General features: G+C 52.7%; 1 protein-coding gene across 1 annotated transcript; it reads left to right on the forward strand.

Annotated features, from left to right (window-relative positions):
• The first annotated feature begins 2,181 nt into the window (after positions 1 to 2,181).
• PCDH12 (protocadherin 12) lies at positions 2,182 to 16,014 on the forward strand. Its single transcript, XM_040973801.1, has 4 exons — positions 2,182 to 5,064; positions 8,835 to 8,950; positions 11,250 to 11,401; positions 15,602 to 16,014. The coding sequence occupies exons 1-4, from the start codon at positions 2,182 to 2,184 to the stop codon at positions 16,012 to 16,014; spliced, it is 3,564 nt and encodes a 1,187-aa protein (XP_040829735.1).
• Positions 16,015 to 16,687: the final 673 nt, after the last annotated feature.

Here is a 16,687-nt window from a genome sequence, read left to right on the forward strand (position 1 = left end):
ACTTGTCTTAATCTCACCCTGGCACACAGTAGGATAGATGAGGCCCAGACAGTGAAGGCGGCAGAATAAGTAAGTGCACCTGCTATGTGTCTGAACCCCGAGGAATCAGGCATGCAGCACCTACACCACCGAGCTAGAGGAGACCAGGACAAGGAGACTCCTAGCTAGCCAAGGAGGCCACGAAAATGATGTAAAGGCAGGTTCAGGTTAAGACATAAAACCTGCCAAACAAGAAAAGACATGCACAGATCCGCGCAGCACCGGACGAGCCCTGGATGTGTACTGGGTCACAGGCTGCCTGCCCCCAGCCCTGCGGGAGGGAACTGCAGCTCAGACAGGTCTGGGCACCTGCGGGAAAGCGTCTTCCTTAGCCCACTGAAATCCCTGCAAACGTTCCCCATGACCTTCACCGCAAACATGCTTTGTCCTTCCCCAGAGCCTGGCTGGACCCAACAGCCCCCCTGACTCAGCCCCACTCCCCTCCCGGCTGTGGCTTAATGGGTTTCCGTGAGATGGCTGGGAATCCCCCAGGAGTGGGGTCAGGAAAGCAGAGATATGTCCCTGTTCGTCCCTCAGCCGTGTGAGTCCTCATGGTTGCGGGCCTCCCCTTCACACAAGCCCTAGCTGGTCGCTTGAGTCCAGATGCAACTCCCAGGACTTGGCTGCCAACAACCAGCCAGGGGAAACTGACGCTTGAGTCCCCCCCCCCCAAATGCTTTATAGCCGCTGGCTTCAGCCTCAAGGTGGGCGTGGGGCTGGGGCAGCCACCTGGGGAATCAAGGGCGGCCACCAGGTCCTTGCGGAGGCCATGCAAGCCCACTGCCCGCTGCCCTCCATCCTGAGCCACACTTCTGTGACAAGGTGTGGGGGAAGCAGGCCTCCTAGAAAGGGCTTGCAGGAGTGCTGGGGGAGGGAGGAGGCTGTTCCCCTGGGACCCCTACATAAACAGAAGCAAGGAGAAGAATTGGAGGAAGAGAGGGAGAGACACAGATGAAAGGGAGAGGAAGGTGTGGGAGAGGGAATCACGCTCAAGTCCCCGAGAGTGCAGGAGCGGAGGTCGGGGCTTCCCCAGTCAGATGGCGAGGACAATGGACGGCCAGACTGGAAGGGAAGGGGAGGTCTTACAACTGGGAGAGCCCACCAGCACCCTTGGACCCCACATGACCAGGGACTGCCCCAGGGCCCGTGCAAGAGGCAGTGGCAGCCCCAAATTGGGACACGTCGTGCAGACAACACCCACGCCCTCAAGAAGGTCACCGCCTGTGGCTCAGGGCCAGGCCAAGACTTTCAGTGCTTGAGTTCATGTAATCTTCCCAACTTCCTGTGCACTGGGCTACAGTTCTCATTCCCATCCTCACTAAGTGCAAGGTCATGGGGGTCAAGGAGGCCAAGTGACCCAGGCCCCGATGACGCAGCTGGATCCAAGCTGGGAGGTTCTGTCGTGAGGGTTATGCTGGGTGGTCAGAGTCGCCCGCCAGGGACAAAAAACGGGTGATGATGAGGTAGAGTGAAATTGAGAGGTGACCAGCCTGGGAGAAATCCAGAGTGGGCGACAAGATCAGCGGGGAATGATAGGAACAAGCAGAGGAAAGGAAGAGCGGAGACCCTGTCCAGACACGTAGCAAGCTCTCGCTCCCTCTGCTGCCACTTCACAGCGGTGTGGACAGCACCTTCCCTTCCGGCCTGTCCCTGGAGCCTGGCCGCATCCTGCTCCTCGGCGGCTGGCCACTTGGCTTTGCAGGAAATACTCTTTCTCTCATTGGCATTGAAACTCACAGCCCTCCCTTTTCCTGTAGGTGGGGTTTCCATAGGAAAAAGCTGCTTCTCTGTTGCCCCAGCCTAGCGACTGTTTGGAAGTCAGATCTGCACATCCTGCGCTACTGGGTCAAGTCCCTCTTGGACCGGCTCTTGTCCACTGTTGGCTGGGGTGGACACGATCAGTGCCTGGCAATTTTATGTCATCAATGCTTGGACCTCTCAGATCGCTTCTGATGAAGATGGCCTTGCCTGGGAATCCTGTTTGTCCCATTAGCATCTAAGTATGGGCCGACGATGGGGCCGCAAGGTCTGGGGGCAAGAGAACGTGGCCCATCAAGACATCCAGGAAACCCTGCAGGACTGGTTCAGACTTTAAAGAAATCTAGAGGGCTGTGAGCCAAGCTCACTCAGGCGGTAAGCACCATGCGACTTTTCTGGCTTCTGCTAGGGCTCTGGGGGCCGGAGAGTTACTTGTTTCTACCTGGGGATTGTCAGGAGGTAACCACTCTCACGGTGAAATACCAGGTAATGGAGGAAGTGCCATCAGGCACAGTGATAGGGACGCTGTCTCAGGAATTGGGCTGGGAGGATGGGCAGCAGCGAAGGACTGGACCTGCCTTTCAGGTCTTGCAGCTGCCTCAGGCGCTTCCCATTGAGGTGGACTCAGGGGACGGTTCACTCAGCACCGGAAGGCAACTGGATCGGGAGCAACTCTGTAGGCAGCGGGACCCCTGCCTGGTTTCCTTTGATGTGCTTGCCACTGGGGATTTAGCTCTGATCCACGTGGAGATCCAAGTGCTGGACATCAATGACCACCAGCCCCAGTTTCCCAAAGGCCAGCAGGAGCTGGAGATCTCTGAGAGTGCCGCCCTACACACGCGGATCCCCCTGGACAGAGCCCTTGACCCTGACACAGGCCCGAACACCCTGCACTCCTACACCCTGTCTCCCAGTGAGCACTTCGCCCTGGATGTCATTGTGGGGCCGGACAATACCAAGCACGCGGAGCTCGTGGTGGTGAAGGAGCTGGACAGGGAGGTGCACTCATTTTTTGATCTGACACTGACTGCCTATGACAGTGGGGACCCACCCAAGTCAGGCACTAGCTTGGTCAAAGTCAACGTCCTGGACTCTAATGACAACAGCCCGGTGTTTGCAGAGAGCTCCCTGGCGCTTGAGATCCGAGAAGATGCTGCCCCTGGCACTCTCCTGGTAAACCTGACTGCCACAGACCCTGACCAAGGGCCCAACGGGGAGGTGGAATTCTTCTTCAGCAAGCACGTACCTGCAGAGGTGCTAGACACCTTCAGTGTCGACGCCAAGACAGGTCAGGTGATTCTGCGTCAACCCCTAGACTATGAGAGGAACCCTGCCTATGAGGTTGATGTCCAGGCTAGGGACCTGGGTCCCAATCCCATTCCAGCCCATTGTAAGGTTCTCATCAAGGTTCTGGATGTCAACGACAATGCCCCAAGCATCCACATCACGTGGGCCTCCCAGCCACCCCTGGTGGCAGAAGATCTTCCCAAGGATAGTTTCATTGCACTTGTTATGGCAGAGGACTTGGACTCAGGAAACAATGGTCTGGTCCACTGTTGGCTGAACCAAGAGCTGGGGCACTTCCAGCTGAAAAGGACTAATGGCAACACGTACATGCTGCTGACCAATGCTACGCTAGACCGAGAGCAGTGGCCCCAATACAACCTCACAGTGTTAGCCCAAGACCAAGGTCCCCAGCCCTTGTCAGCCAGGAGACAGTTCAGCATCGAGATCAGTGATGCCAATGACAACCCTCCTGTGTTTGAGAAGAGCAGGTACGAAGTCTCCACTCGAGAAAACAACCTTCCCTCTCTTCACCTCATCACCGTCAAGGCTTACGACCAGGACTTGGGCATGAATGGGAAAATCACATACTGCATCCAAGACTCTCCAGTTTCTCACTTGGTGGCTATCGATCCAGACACGGGAGTGGTCACTGCACAGAAGTCGCTGGACTATGAGGAGATGGCTGACTTTGAGGTCCAGGTGATTGCGGAGGACAGGGGGCAACCGCGGCTTGCAGCCAGTGTCTCCGTATGGGTCAGCCTGCTGGATGCCAATGATAACACCCCACAGGTAATCTGGCCAGTGCTCAGTGCTGGGCGAGCCAGCCTCTCCGTACTGGTGAATGCCTCCACAGGTCACCTGCTGGTGCCTGTCGAGACTTCTGGAGGCTTGGGTACTTCCGTAGGTACCCAAATGCCGTTCCTGGCCACTCGTGGCTCCAAGCCATTCCTTTTGACAACCATTGTGGCAAAAGATGCAGACTCGGGGGCCAATGGAGAGCTCCTCTATGGCATTCGGAGGGGCAATGAAGCTGGGCTCTTCATGCTCAGCCCCCGCCTGGGCCAGCTGTTCATCAATGTCACCAACGCCAGCAGCCTCATCGGCAGCGAGTGGGAGCTGGAGATTGTGGTGGAGGACCGGGGCAGCCCTGCCTTGCACACGAGAGCCGTGCTGCAGGTCCTCTTCTTGAGCAGTGTGGACCACCTGAGGGACTCGGCCCACGAGCTGGGGGCCCTGAGTGTCTCAGTGCTCACAGTCATCTGTTTGGCTGTCCTGCTTGCTGCTTTTGGGTCAGGCTTGGCTCTGTTCATGTCCGTCTGCCGGACAGAAAAGAAAGACAGCAGGGCTTACAATTGCCGCGAGGCTGAATCCACCTACCGCCAGCAGCCCAAGAGGCCCCAGAAACACATACAGAAAACGGACATCCACCTAGTACCTGTGCTCAAGGGCCACGCCGAGGAACCTGATGAGGTTGGGCCATCCCACAGGGACGTAGGCAAAGAAGCTATGGTGGAAGCAGGCTGGGACCCTTGCCTGCAGACCCCCTGTCATCTCACCCCGACCCTGTACCGGACTCTGCGGAACCAAGGCAACCAGGGAGTGCTGGCTGAGAGCCCAGAGGTGCTACAGGATACTGTTAACCTCCTGTTCAACCATCCCCGGCAGAGGAATGCCTCCCGGGAGAACCTGTGCCTTCCTGAGCCCCAGCCTACCCCAGGCCAGTCACGTTCCAGGGCCTTCAAGGTCACAGGTAGCCCCACAGGAAGGCTGGCCAGAGACCAGGGCAGCCAGGAGGCCCCTGTGAGCCTGCCCGCTTCCTCTGCAACCTTGAGGCGGCAGCGGAACCTCAATGGCAAAGTGACACCTGAGAAAGAATCAGGACCACATCAGATCCTGCGGAGCCTGGTCAGGCTGTCGGTGGCTGCCTTCGCAGAGCGTAACCCAGTGGAGGAGCTCACTGTGGACTCTCCTCCTGTTCAGGTACCTTGGGCATAACAGTTCCTTCTCTGGTCACTCCTGCTTCCCCCCAGCAACCTCAGACTACCACCTCATCCCCTATGGCTGTCACATTCTGCACATTCATTCTTTGGGCTCACCTGACCCTTTATGATGCTCTGGGTAGCAATGGTTGAGGACATAACCCCAATGCCAACAGAAATTAGCTGTGTGATTCTGGAAAACGTACCATCTCTGAGCCTTAGTTTTCTGTACAATGGGAAGTATAGTTAAGACAGCATGCCTTCCAGAGTGGTCCAGAAGATCTGAGGAGTTAATACCCGTGAAGCACTTAACTCACCATCCCTGGCACAGAGCTGGAGGTTAAGAGTCTGAGCTTTGGAGCAGGGTTGCCTGAGTTCAAATCCTGGCTCTACCTCTTGCTAGCTCTGAACTGCAGGGAAGTTGCGCAACTTCCCCATTGGAGATGTCAGTGTGAGCAGCACCCATCTCCCAAGTATGCTTGAAGAGTGAGTTACTAATGTCATGCCCGTATGGCTGTGCTTGGCATGTCATCAATGTTTGTGCCTGGACAGTAGTGTTCAGTAGGGAAATATTAGAACTTCTGTAAGGTGCTTGGCCTCTCCATTCTACACCTGCCCTCCTCTCATCCAGGCAACATCCCTGTAAAGCAAGCCAGCCTGAGCTTCCTTGCTTCTGAGCTCAAAAGCTACATTCACCTTGCCAGAGACCCTGGGGATTACTGCTGGGCTGCAGGAGCAGGCAGTAAAAGCAACCCAAGAACTATGGGGTTCAGCTGATCCAGGTTCAAATTTCAACACAGGCACTTAGGGGGTGGGCATGCCTGGACAAGTCCTTTACCACTGAGTGTCATTTACTTGTCTGTTACATGGAGATTATGAGACCAAATTTCGCCCAGGTCTCCCTCCCCAGGGATGTGAGGATTAAGTGGGTTGAATCAGGGTAAGGTGCATAGAACACCCAGGATCCACGGGACATGGAGGCAAGCCTGATCTCACACCCATCTGTGGCTCTGTGAACCCCAGATGACTCTCCCGGTGCCAGGCTCTTCATGCAGGGCACGCTCCTGTTTGGCCAAGCCATCAGCTGGGGTTTCCTGTGCAACAGGGACACAACTTCCTTTCCCCACCCCCTTCTCAGGAAGCCACCTGGAGGTGGCTGGAGCTGGGTTTTTTTTTTTTAGGAGGGCTGTCCTGGGCTCAGAAACATTCAAAGACATTTGTTCAGCTGACACTGTTTTGGATGAGCCCTTTGTGCCCAGCACTGAGCTGGTTGCTGTGGGTAGCCCTGCAGGGGGATGGGAAAAATGGCCATTTGGGGTGTACAAAAGGTAAGATGCCTGGCACCCATGAATCCCCATCAATACAGCACCACAGTGCAGTCAGATCTGAGTTCAGATTCTAGCCTTGAATCAAACTGCTGGGTGATGCCTGTGAGCTCCAGTTTGTAATTCTGCACAATGGGTATAATGAAATCTCTTCCCTGAATATGGTAGGAGTACATAAAACTGTTTACAACCAGACAGTTATAAAGTTTATCTTGGGATCTGGTAGCAAAGTAATTTGTATGTTTTGGCTCATTTGAACTAGCACATGACTGTAATCTCCTTATTATTCACTTAAAATATTTATTTATTTATTTATTCATTCATCTATTCATTCATTAATTCTACCCATTAGTTACAGTTCAAATACCTGCATCAGCAAGAGCTAGGCCAGGCTAAAACCAGCAGCCAGGAACACCATCCGGGTCTCCCACTTAAGCCATCATCTGCTGCTCCCAGAGCTATTTGTAGCAAGCTGGATTAGGAGTGCTGGACTCAAACCAGGAACTCTACTGTGAGATTCAGGCATCACAAGCAGTGGCTTATCCCATTGTGCCACAATGCCTACCCGTTATTTTTTAATTGAGATTCAGCAAGCTTGAGCAGTTGCTCAAAGCCACACGGATGGGACTTGGGACAGGGACAGATTCAGGGTTTGGACTTGGGTGTGACTGGACTTCTCAGCCTGTATTTTAACTGTGAAGTAACCCTAGACAATAAGACACAGTCTAGGGATTGACAGACAGGGAAGGTCCCTGAAGCCTCAGCTGTTCTTTGGGCAAAGCCCTTAGAAGGACTCTAGGCCTGAGCTGGGAGATGGGGTGTGCCGCAAGGCAGGCAGTGAGATCCTGGCCCTTCCCAGGCCTGGTGATGGCCCCTGCCTGGTCACCTGCTCTTCCAGCTCTCCCCTGAGGCTGGCACATCTGGGGCTCCCCAGGGAGGAGTGAGTGGGCCCAGGATGGGGAAGTAGTGCTTACAGATGTAACAAGCCTAACTCCCAGTGTTCCTAGGGACTTTGATTTTTTTCAAAATGTCTCACTAATTCCCACAGTGCAGAGACTGACAGCTCACTCTAGTGCCAAGAAAACCGATAGGTAAGGAGGTCAGCAAACCTGCTTGACATTCACAAGCCAGAAATGACCTTGAGCTAGGTCTCAGCCTCCCAAGACTTGGTCTGTTCCTTCTCCCTCCCAGACGCTGGGGTCTGGCCCTGGCCTCTCGCACACCCTCTGGTGCATCCTCCAGCTTTTCTGAAACTGCCTACCCTCTGCGCTTTCAGTTCACAGTGCCCAAAGCCCCTTTCACCCTTGTCCAGACCCTCACTCTGTTTCACCTGACAAAGTCTTGTGCAGCCTGTGGGTCTCAGGAGAGGTGTCTGGCATACAGTAGGAGCTCAATAGCTTCCATAAGTGTATAAACTTCCCTTCTACCAACCATGCCACTTCCTTCCTACCCCAAGTTGGCCTGGGAACCCTCCTCCTCACCCATGGACCCTTACCCTTTCCCAACACCCAGATCCAGACACTGTAGTGACCACTCCCCTGTCTTCCAGGCAGACTGAGCTTGCTGGGGCCAGCAATAGGGCTCTTTCTTACTACCATAGCAAGCACTGGCCTGCTGCAAACAAGCACTTATTGAATACTTATTGACTGAAAGTAAGCATGAATAAGTAAATGATTCCATAACATCATTTTGTCTTTTCTAAGACATAGTCTGCTATCTGGTCCACAAAAATAGGCTGAGTATCTGAATTCTGTTTAAGGAGACAGTAACGATGAAAGACAGGCATTTGTGTCAGTGACTAAGTCCCTGGTACGGATGTCTGTATTGTACCAGCTCCACTCCCGATCCAGCTTCCTGATAATGAACATCTTAGGAGGCAGCAGGTAGTGGCCCTGGAACTTGAGTCCCGGCTACCCGCAAGAGAGACTGGTATTAACCACCAGGCTCCCAGCTTCAGCCTGACCCGCTAAGCTACTGCAGGAATTTGGTGAATGAAACAGCAGATGGAAGCTATCTCTTTGTATGCCTCCACCCCCTGGTTTCAAATGTAATGAAAATAAACAAGAAAACATTCTTTAAAGTCAGAATGAATTTCCAGCCAGGAAATGCCTTTTCCACTCCAGCAGCCCTCCCTCCTTCCCCTGTCCAGGCCACTAGGAGCGGGTCACTTGGGGGTGGGGGTGGTTGATAAACATGAGGGGGAAGGCCTAGTAGGATCCCTACGCTCTCCCTCAGATTCACTGGTTCTGGGCAGACATGACGAATTAGGGAACCCCCAGCCAGATCCCCATCTCCGTCACGCAGCACCCCCCCATCTGATCCCACAAACATCTGAAGCCAGAGGAAAGACTATAAAAAGAAAGCACCGGCATTGAGGGAAACATCCGGCGAGGAAGTGTGCTGGGTCGGAATTGTGTGGAGTCAACAGATTTTTCCTGTCTTGTAGCAAATCTCCCAGCTGCTGTCCTTGCTGCATCAGGGCCAATTCCAGCCCAAACCAAATCATCGGGGAAATAAGTACTTGGCCAAACCCGGCGGTGGCGGCAGCAACGGCTTCGGCAGGTAAGCAGCACACAGAGCTCAGTGCCCCCAAACCCCTCAGCTCAGACTGTTCTCCGTGCCCAGCTCACGGAGACTGCAGGAGGATGAACACATCCTAGACGCTGGTCCCCTGGGAGAGGACAGCAGCCACCCCCACTCTTGGTCTGGGAGCCACTCTATTTATAGTGCCATACTGCCAAGGGCCCAGAGTCACAAGGGAAATGACTTCATCCCTGAGGCTCTGTGTCTCTGGCCCCCTGATTCCAGAGGTGCTATAAATCAGCTCTGACGTTCACCTTTCCCTCTCCACACCCACAAACCTGAGACCATGTCTCCCTAGCCAGGAGCTGCGGGACATGCAGTTGGGTCCCTTTGGGAAATCCCAGGATGGATGCCACCTCAAGAGGGCATCTGGGGCTCCTCCTCTCTTGTGCATGTGGTGGAATGGGACTGTCTTCTGAACCACGAGGGTTAGTGAATAAAGACTCCTGAGCTCCCCGCCCCCCCACCAAAAAAAAAAAAAAAAGGAAAAAAATGGGTGGGGGGGCATCTAAGCAGTCTGCCTCCCAGGTGGAGAAACTATGGTTGGAGCCATCCAGAGAGGCTGTGTAAATGGAAGCCGATCAGACCAGCTCCTAGGACTAACTTTCCCATCTGCAAAATGGAGGCCATTGTACATGTAGTGCACAATCAAGGCTAAGTCCTTCTCCCTTCAAGTGACTCTGCCCAAGGTTGTGGAGCAAGAGAGTGGCAGAGGGCAGCCAGGTCTTGAGGCTCCTCACTCCTGGACCAGAGCTCTTGCCCTCACAATTAGTAACTTCAGTTGTAAGGCTCATGACAGGTAGTACAGAGTAGCGTTGAGTCTTGTAGGGAGGGTCCAATTTTCCCTCTGAAGGTTCAGTATTTTGAATCTGCTGAGGAAAGCAGCAACAAATACATTTGATTGCAGCTTTATATGACACCAGAGCCTTTAGATGGAAGATGTAAAGACCCCAGGTGGACCATCTATCTTTCTGAGTAGACAAAGCTTTGATGGAACACGGACACTGTGTAGAACTATGATTGGACAGTAGAGTCTGAGCTGTTGGTAACAGATCAAGTGGGGAAGCCCAGCCAGGCTGTCCAGGTTCTTCCCAGCTTGCCCGGGCAATGCTCTTTTCTTGCAGGTGTAGAGCAGGATCTTACCTTCTGAATAGAGTATTTCTTTCTGACCAACTGTTACAAAGAAAAGCAGGAAGGACATTAGGGTCCTGCTTGTGGGTCTTAGGGCTGGCTCTGGGGAAAAGCGGTTCTGATTTGTACAAGGCCTTGGGGAAGAAGAATACTTGTTTTTATGCCTTGTCCCAGGACAGAAGGAGGAATGGAAGATAGGAGGTCAGGAAAAGGTCAGAGACTTTGCTCCTGAGGCTCATTCCTTTGGGTTTTGTGCTCTGAACCCCAGCAGTCCCCAGAGTCCCATTGGCCTTGAACTCATGCTTTCCCACTCAGGCTTTCTTACTTAGCAGGATGTGGTTGATGACAAGAGAGCTTCACCCCACTCCAGGTCAGGAAAGCTTGAATGTACCTTTCTCTTAGTCATGATTACAGACAGCTGTCACCTTTCCACTAATCAGAAATGACCACAGTGGGAAAACAAACAAACATACCAGGCAGCATGAACTTCTGGGCCTAAAAAACTCTCAGGGAGTCTCGAATTACCATGAGAGGCAGGGGCCAAGATGGAACCAGCAGAAGCCAGAGGGGCAGGTAGTGTGTATCGAGCAGCTTCCTTGATGCCCAACCTCATGGCACCCTCCTTGACCCACTCCTCTGCTCTGGAACCAGGCTTTGAGTAGGGAGGGAGGAGCACTTGGCCACCCATTCACAAAGGACTTATTAAGCATCTCCTGTAGACCTGGCCCCGTTCAGAGCACTGGTGAGGGAAGAGGGGATAGCAGACCACAATCCCTGCCTGCCTGGAGCTCATACGCGCAGGGAGGGCAGATGGATGCATTGACTTCCATAAGTTCAGGAAGTCCTGTGCGTTTACAATGTTCCAGGATGTCCATCAAGCCCTGTCCCTGGAGTGTCTCATTTTACCCTGAAAACCCTCCCTGAGCCAGTGTCGTGCATGACTCCCATTTTACAAATGAGAAAACAGAGTCAACAAGAGAGCTGGGATCACACAACTAAGCTGGTTGGAGACTGAAGGCCAGACTGTGTAGCCAGCTCCTTATGAGGATGAATCGGGGCTGGCAGGAAGAGATGTGTATTCACTGGCATGAAGGCACAGGGTGGCGTGGGAAACACCTCACATACGGTCCTGTCTTTTCCCTTGCAGAAGTGCAATCCCAGATTCAGATGGCCTCAGTACCAGGGGTGACGGCCCAGCAGAACCAGACCTGGAGGAAGGGCACATAGACCCTGAAGAGGACCTGTCTGTGAAGCGGCTCCTGGAAGAAGAACTGTCGAGCCTGCTGGATCCACACACTGGTAGGCATTCCTGGGGCTCCCCAGCCCTGCCCCTGCTCTCCCCCATCCTTGTTCTTTCACATGGCCAGACTGCAGAGAACTCCAAGCTCCAGTTCACTGCAGGCAAGCAGGCATCCTGCTTCCTGGGGAGGAACAGCAGCCCTGTTGCATTGTACCTGCAGTTCCAGAAAGTGCTTATTTGCTTAAAGACCAGGTTCTACTTTGATCATCAGTTTAATTTAATTTTCAAAGATGCATTCATTTACTTGAAAGGCAGAGTGACAGAGAAAGAGACCCCGATTCTCCAGGAGTCCAAAACTCCATCTGGGTCAACTGCATGGGAGGCAGAAACCCACGTACATGGGCCATCCCATCTTCTGCTGCTACTCAGGTGCGTCAGCAGCAAGCCAAAATGGAAACTGGCTCTTGAACCAGCCTTCCTCTATGGGATACAGGCAACCCACACAGTGACCCAATCCAGTGTGCTGCAACTCCAATCCCTGGTTATTAATTTAAATATTCATCATGAAAATAGTGACTGATGGTTGAGCACTTGTTCTATGGCTGGCACTGAAGAAGCATATTCTATACATCACCTCTTAAGTCTACAAAGAGTCTTCTGGGGCAGATAGTATTATGCTCCAAGTTAAAGATGGTGAAGCTAAGGCTCTAAGAGGTAAAGTCACTTGCCCAGAGTCACCTGGCCCCTCTGTCATTGAAGGGAGCTCCACCCTGGGTCTCAATTCCTCCAGAACTCCTAAACCAATCACCTGCATGCAAAATGTTAACATTTTAAACAACAAGAATTTTTGGTAGGAAAAGAAATAGTTTAACTCTATGTAACTTGTACTTGATTTTTAACTATTTTATTGATGCATTTATCTATTTGAGATTTATTTTACTCATACAAAAGATAGAGTGACACAGAGCAAGGGAGAGACAGAGAGAAATATGCTTCATATGCTAATTCACTGCCCAGAGGGCCACAATGGCCAGGCTAAAGCCAGAAGCCAGGAACTCACTCTAGGTCTCCCATGTAGTTGACAGGGGCCCAAGCACTTGGGTCATATTTCACTGCCTGCAAGGTTCATTAGCAGGGAGCTGGCTTGGAGGCAGATCAGCCAAGACTTGAACTAGCACTTCAGTGTGGAATGCTGGCATCCCAGAGAGTGGCTTAGCCCGTGGTGCCATAGTCAGCGCCTATAACTTGGATCTTAAGAATCTGCTAGTGGCCTCCTCCCCATTTCCTGTTGCTGCATTGGCCAGCCTCCCTTAGGGTACACGTCGCACTTCTGACCACCTCTGTGCTGCGGCTTTCTGTGCCCTAGGTCATCTGTTGTCCTGTGCTCCAAGAGGTGCAAACGTGCCAAAGGAGAGACAGTGACTTCCCTTGAATCCCCTGAAAACACAGCTGCCATTTGTGGAGCACTTAGTACAGACTCGTCCCTTCTCTGAGACCCTCATGAGAAAACTAGGGAATGTGGTCTGATCATTACGCCCATTGCATAAAAGAAAGAAACTGAGGATATGGGTGGGTTAATAGTATGCCCAGGGTCATTACCAACAGTTATTAATGGTTATTAACACCCAGCAGTATGGCTCTAAATTTTAGTCCAGTACGGCAGTCCCTGTCCAACGTGGCTATTTAAATGTAAATGAACTGAACATAAAGAAAATGAAGTCTTCAGTCCCTCCATCTTCTCAGTCACCTTTTCAGGGTTCATGAGCCCCACAGCGCTAGCAGCTGTAGCTTCAGATTCCGTCTCCAGGCCCGTTGTGGTTACAGTGCTGGGCTCAGTTCCCATGGTCCTGCCTCCTGGCTGTCCTAAGGCCCTGACCCTGGGAGGGAAGGTAGGGCCAGGAAGGAAGCAGGGATTGAAAGCCACCACCATGGTGTCCCTGATGAATGTGTCTGAGACTGGGTCTCGCTGCTTCAGACAAAAGTTCCACCTGAGGGTGCTGATGGAGTGAGCTCAGTAGATGGCGCTCACAGTGGTCCCACAGGATGAGTCCTGCTGTCTCATCATGCTGGGAGGGGGCGGACGGGGCTCAGAGAGGCGAGAACCACTTTTCTGAGGTCTTGCCGTCCCTTAGGGACGAACCAGGGACAGCAAACCCAGAGGCCCACGTGCGGCTGGAATTGGAGGGCAATGCAGAGTGAGCTGCCCGATGCTCACGTGCTCCCCAACCCTGTGGAGGGAAGTGCCAGGTGCAGCCCTATTGCCTCAGCATCTTGGGGACTGCGGTTACATCTCCAGATGTCGAGGTTAGTAAGAGTGTTTGATCTCTTCAGTCAGTCATAAACAGTCACAAAGTCCAGGGAGAGGGGCCAGACTCCAGGACTCAGTAGGCAAGGCGCCAGTCTGGCCTCACATCCTGCACAGACCAGACCTGAATGCAAGATGGAGAACTGTGTATGTATATATACACACACACACACATATATGTATATATATACATATGTATATAGATATATTATAAAATATAGTGATTGGCTCTACTTTGAGGGAACCATTTCAAATCACAAAAATACTTGGTTCATGAGAAAAATATGTACAAAAAATAGAATAAATCACTTGTGCCTAGGGGTAGTGTCAGCACTGACATATCTAAAATAAAGCATTTAAAAAATTGATATTGCCCATCTCTCCCTTAGCTCTGACACAGACATTTTAAAAGACCATTTCTTTTTTTTTTTTTCAAAAGTTATTTATTTTTTATTGGAAAGTCAGATATAGAGAGGAGGAGAGACGGAGAAGAAGATCTTCCATCCCATGATTCACTCCCCAAGTGACTGCAATGGCCAGAGCTGCACCAGTCTGAAGCCAGGAGCTCTTTTGGGTCTCCTACATGGGTCTAGGGTCCCAAGGCTTTGGGCCATCCTGCACTGCTTTCCCAGGCCACAAGCAGGGAGCTGGATGGGAAGTGGAGCAGCCGGGATTAGAACCGGTACCAAAATGGGATCCCAGCGCTTACAAGGCGAGGACTTTAGCCGCTAGACCGCCGTGCCAGGTCCAAGACCATTTCTTTTAAAAAAAATATATTTATTTTTATTGGAAAGACAGATGTGCAGAGAAAAGGAAAAACAGAGAAAGATTTTCCATCTTCTGGTTCACTCCTCAAGTGGCTATAATGGCTAGAGCTGAGCTGATCAAAGCCAGGAATTTCTTCTGGGTTTCCCATGTGGGTGCAGGATCCTATGTGAGCCATCCTCCACTGCTTTCTCAGGCAGGGAGCTAGATGGGAAGTGGAGCAGCTGGACACAAACGGGTGCCTATAAAGGGTCCTGACCCATGCAAGCCAAGGATTTAGCCACTGAGCCATTGCACCGGGCCCTATAAGCCCATTTCTTAACCACATGGCTTTGAGTTGCCTTCCTTGCCTTGGCCTTAACCTCAGTTTTTGAGGAGCACTTTCTGTGGTAGGAATGGGAGAAGAAATGTGAGAGTGCCTTTGGGAATAATCCAGGGAACAGTATTTTAAATTCTCAGCCCTGAAGCTGCCATGCCACAGCCCCTGCCCCAGTCCTTTTCCTGGGAGCCTCCAGGCAGGCAGCCGCTTCCCATCCAGGTTAGCAACCAGCTCTTCAGAGAGTAGCTAAGTGCCTGCAATCCCAGTGAACTTGGGAGTCATCAGACCTGGGGTCGAATCTGGGTTTAGTTGCCTGAATGTGTGCCCTAACTAGTTTGGGCCCCAGCTTACCCATTCATAAAATGGGGACAATACCCTTGACCTCAGATGCTTACGTGAAATGAGATAATAATATAAATTGCTCGGCACCTATTCAGGATATAAACAGAAGGCAGCCAAGTCAAAAACTGCAATTTTGGCTAAGAAAGGGGGTTTTTGCCCCATCCTCAGGAGGTGGTAGTGGGAAGTGGAGAGGAACTCTCCCGTAAAAGGATGAAAACTCAAGCAGGACTCAGACCAGGTCCTAAAATGTACCATGGATCTGGGAATTCATCGAAATTGGCTGATCTCCAAATCTGGATCCTCCACCCCCCACTCTGCCTCCTCCCCAGTCAACTCCCAGGCACTTCAGTAGCCGTCTTCCTGCCCGGCAGCTTCTTTGTCAGGGCCTCTTCCTTCCTGTCCCCCCACCGGCCACTCCATCCGTCCCCTGCCATTTCCCTTCCCTCCTTTGTCCCCTGCCCTTGCCCTGCCCATACCCTCCCCCTTCCTCGGGCCCAGCCTCACTGATCCCACCCTCCCTCTCCTCAGGACTGGCCTTGGATCGACTGAGTGTCCCAGATCCTGCCTGGATGGCTAGACTGTCTTTGCCTCTTACCACCAACTACCGTGACAACGTGATCTCGCCCGATGCGGCCGCCTCGGAGGAGCCGAGAACCTTCCAGACGTTCGGCAAGGAGGCGGGGCCAGAGCTGAGCCCAGCAGGCACGCGACTAGCCAGCACCTTTGTGTCGGAAATGAGCTCACTGTTGGAGATGCTGCTGGAACAGCGGTCCAGTGTGCCTGTGGAGGCCGCCTCCGAGGCACTGCGGCGGCTCTCGGTCTGCGGGAGGACCCTCAGTCTGGACCTGGCCACTGGCAGAACCTCAGGCCCAGAAGGGCGGGGCGGCCCAGGTGGAAAGAAGGACCAGAGTGGCAGCAGCAACAGCAGCAGGTGTCTGTGAGAGCGTGCTGGGTGCCTCAGAATCCAAGAAACAGGGGCTCCAGAGATGCCAGGGACCTGTGGCATGAGCTGGTTTTTTGACATCTTGGAAAACTTTTGGGTGACTGACGCTTCCCCCCACAGAGGAGGCAGGGACCCCAAGCTTACAGCTGACAGGCAAAAGCAGCCCCCGGCTATGAGGGGGCCATGCCTCATGTGCGTTGGAGGATGGGGACAGTTTGTGGCTCGTGTAAGTGTTTGCTGGTAAAACACAAGCAGAGTGGGAGGGTGTACCCTGCAGTGGGGCAGATGCTATGGAGCATTCCGGGGAGGGGGGATGGCCTTGTTGGGGACCTCAAGGTCAGGGGGCTGGAAACTGGGGTGCCAGGCAATGCTCCCTGTCTGACAAATAAAGAAAACAAGGCAGCCTGCTCTCCTGTTTGCACCTTTTAGGAAGGACACGATACAGTAACAGAGGGAGGCCGGATCTTTGTCACCCAATCCCTACAGCAAGAAAGTCCTGATGGACCCGGACAGGAGCAGAGCATGTTGATGCCCAGGGACAGGCACACAAAGGATGGATGTACATGCTCTTGACCTCTCTCCTCTATCAACAAATCTGCTTCTGAGCTAGAAAAAATAGGGCTAAGAAAAGCAAAGCTATTTATAGAGCATTTACATGAGCCAGGCACCAA

This window comes from Ochotona curzoniae, unplaced genomic scaffold, assembly GCF_017591425.1.
Source record: "Ochotona curzoniae isolate NIBS_2020 unplaced genomic scaffold, NIBS_Ocur_1.0 contig_1, whole genome shotgun sequence".
NCBI classification, from domain to species: domain Eukaryota; kingdom Metazoa; phylum Chordata; class Mammalia; order Lagomorpha; family Ochotonidae; genus Ochotona; species Ochotona curzoniae.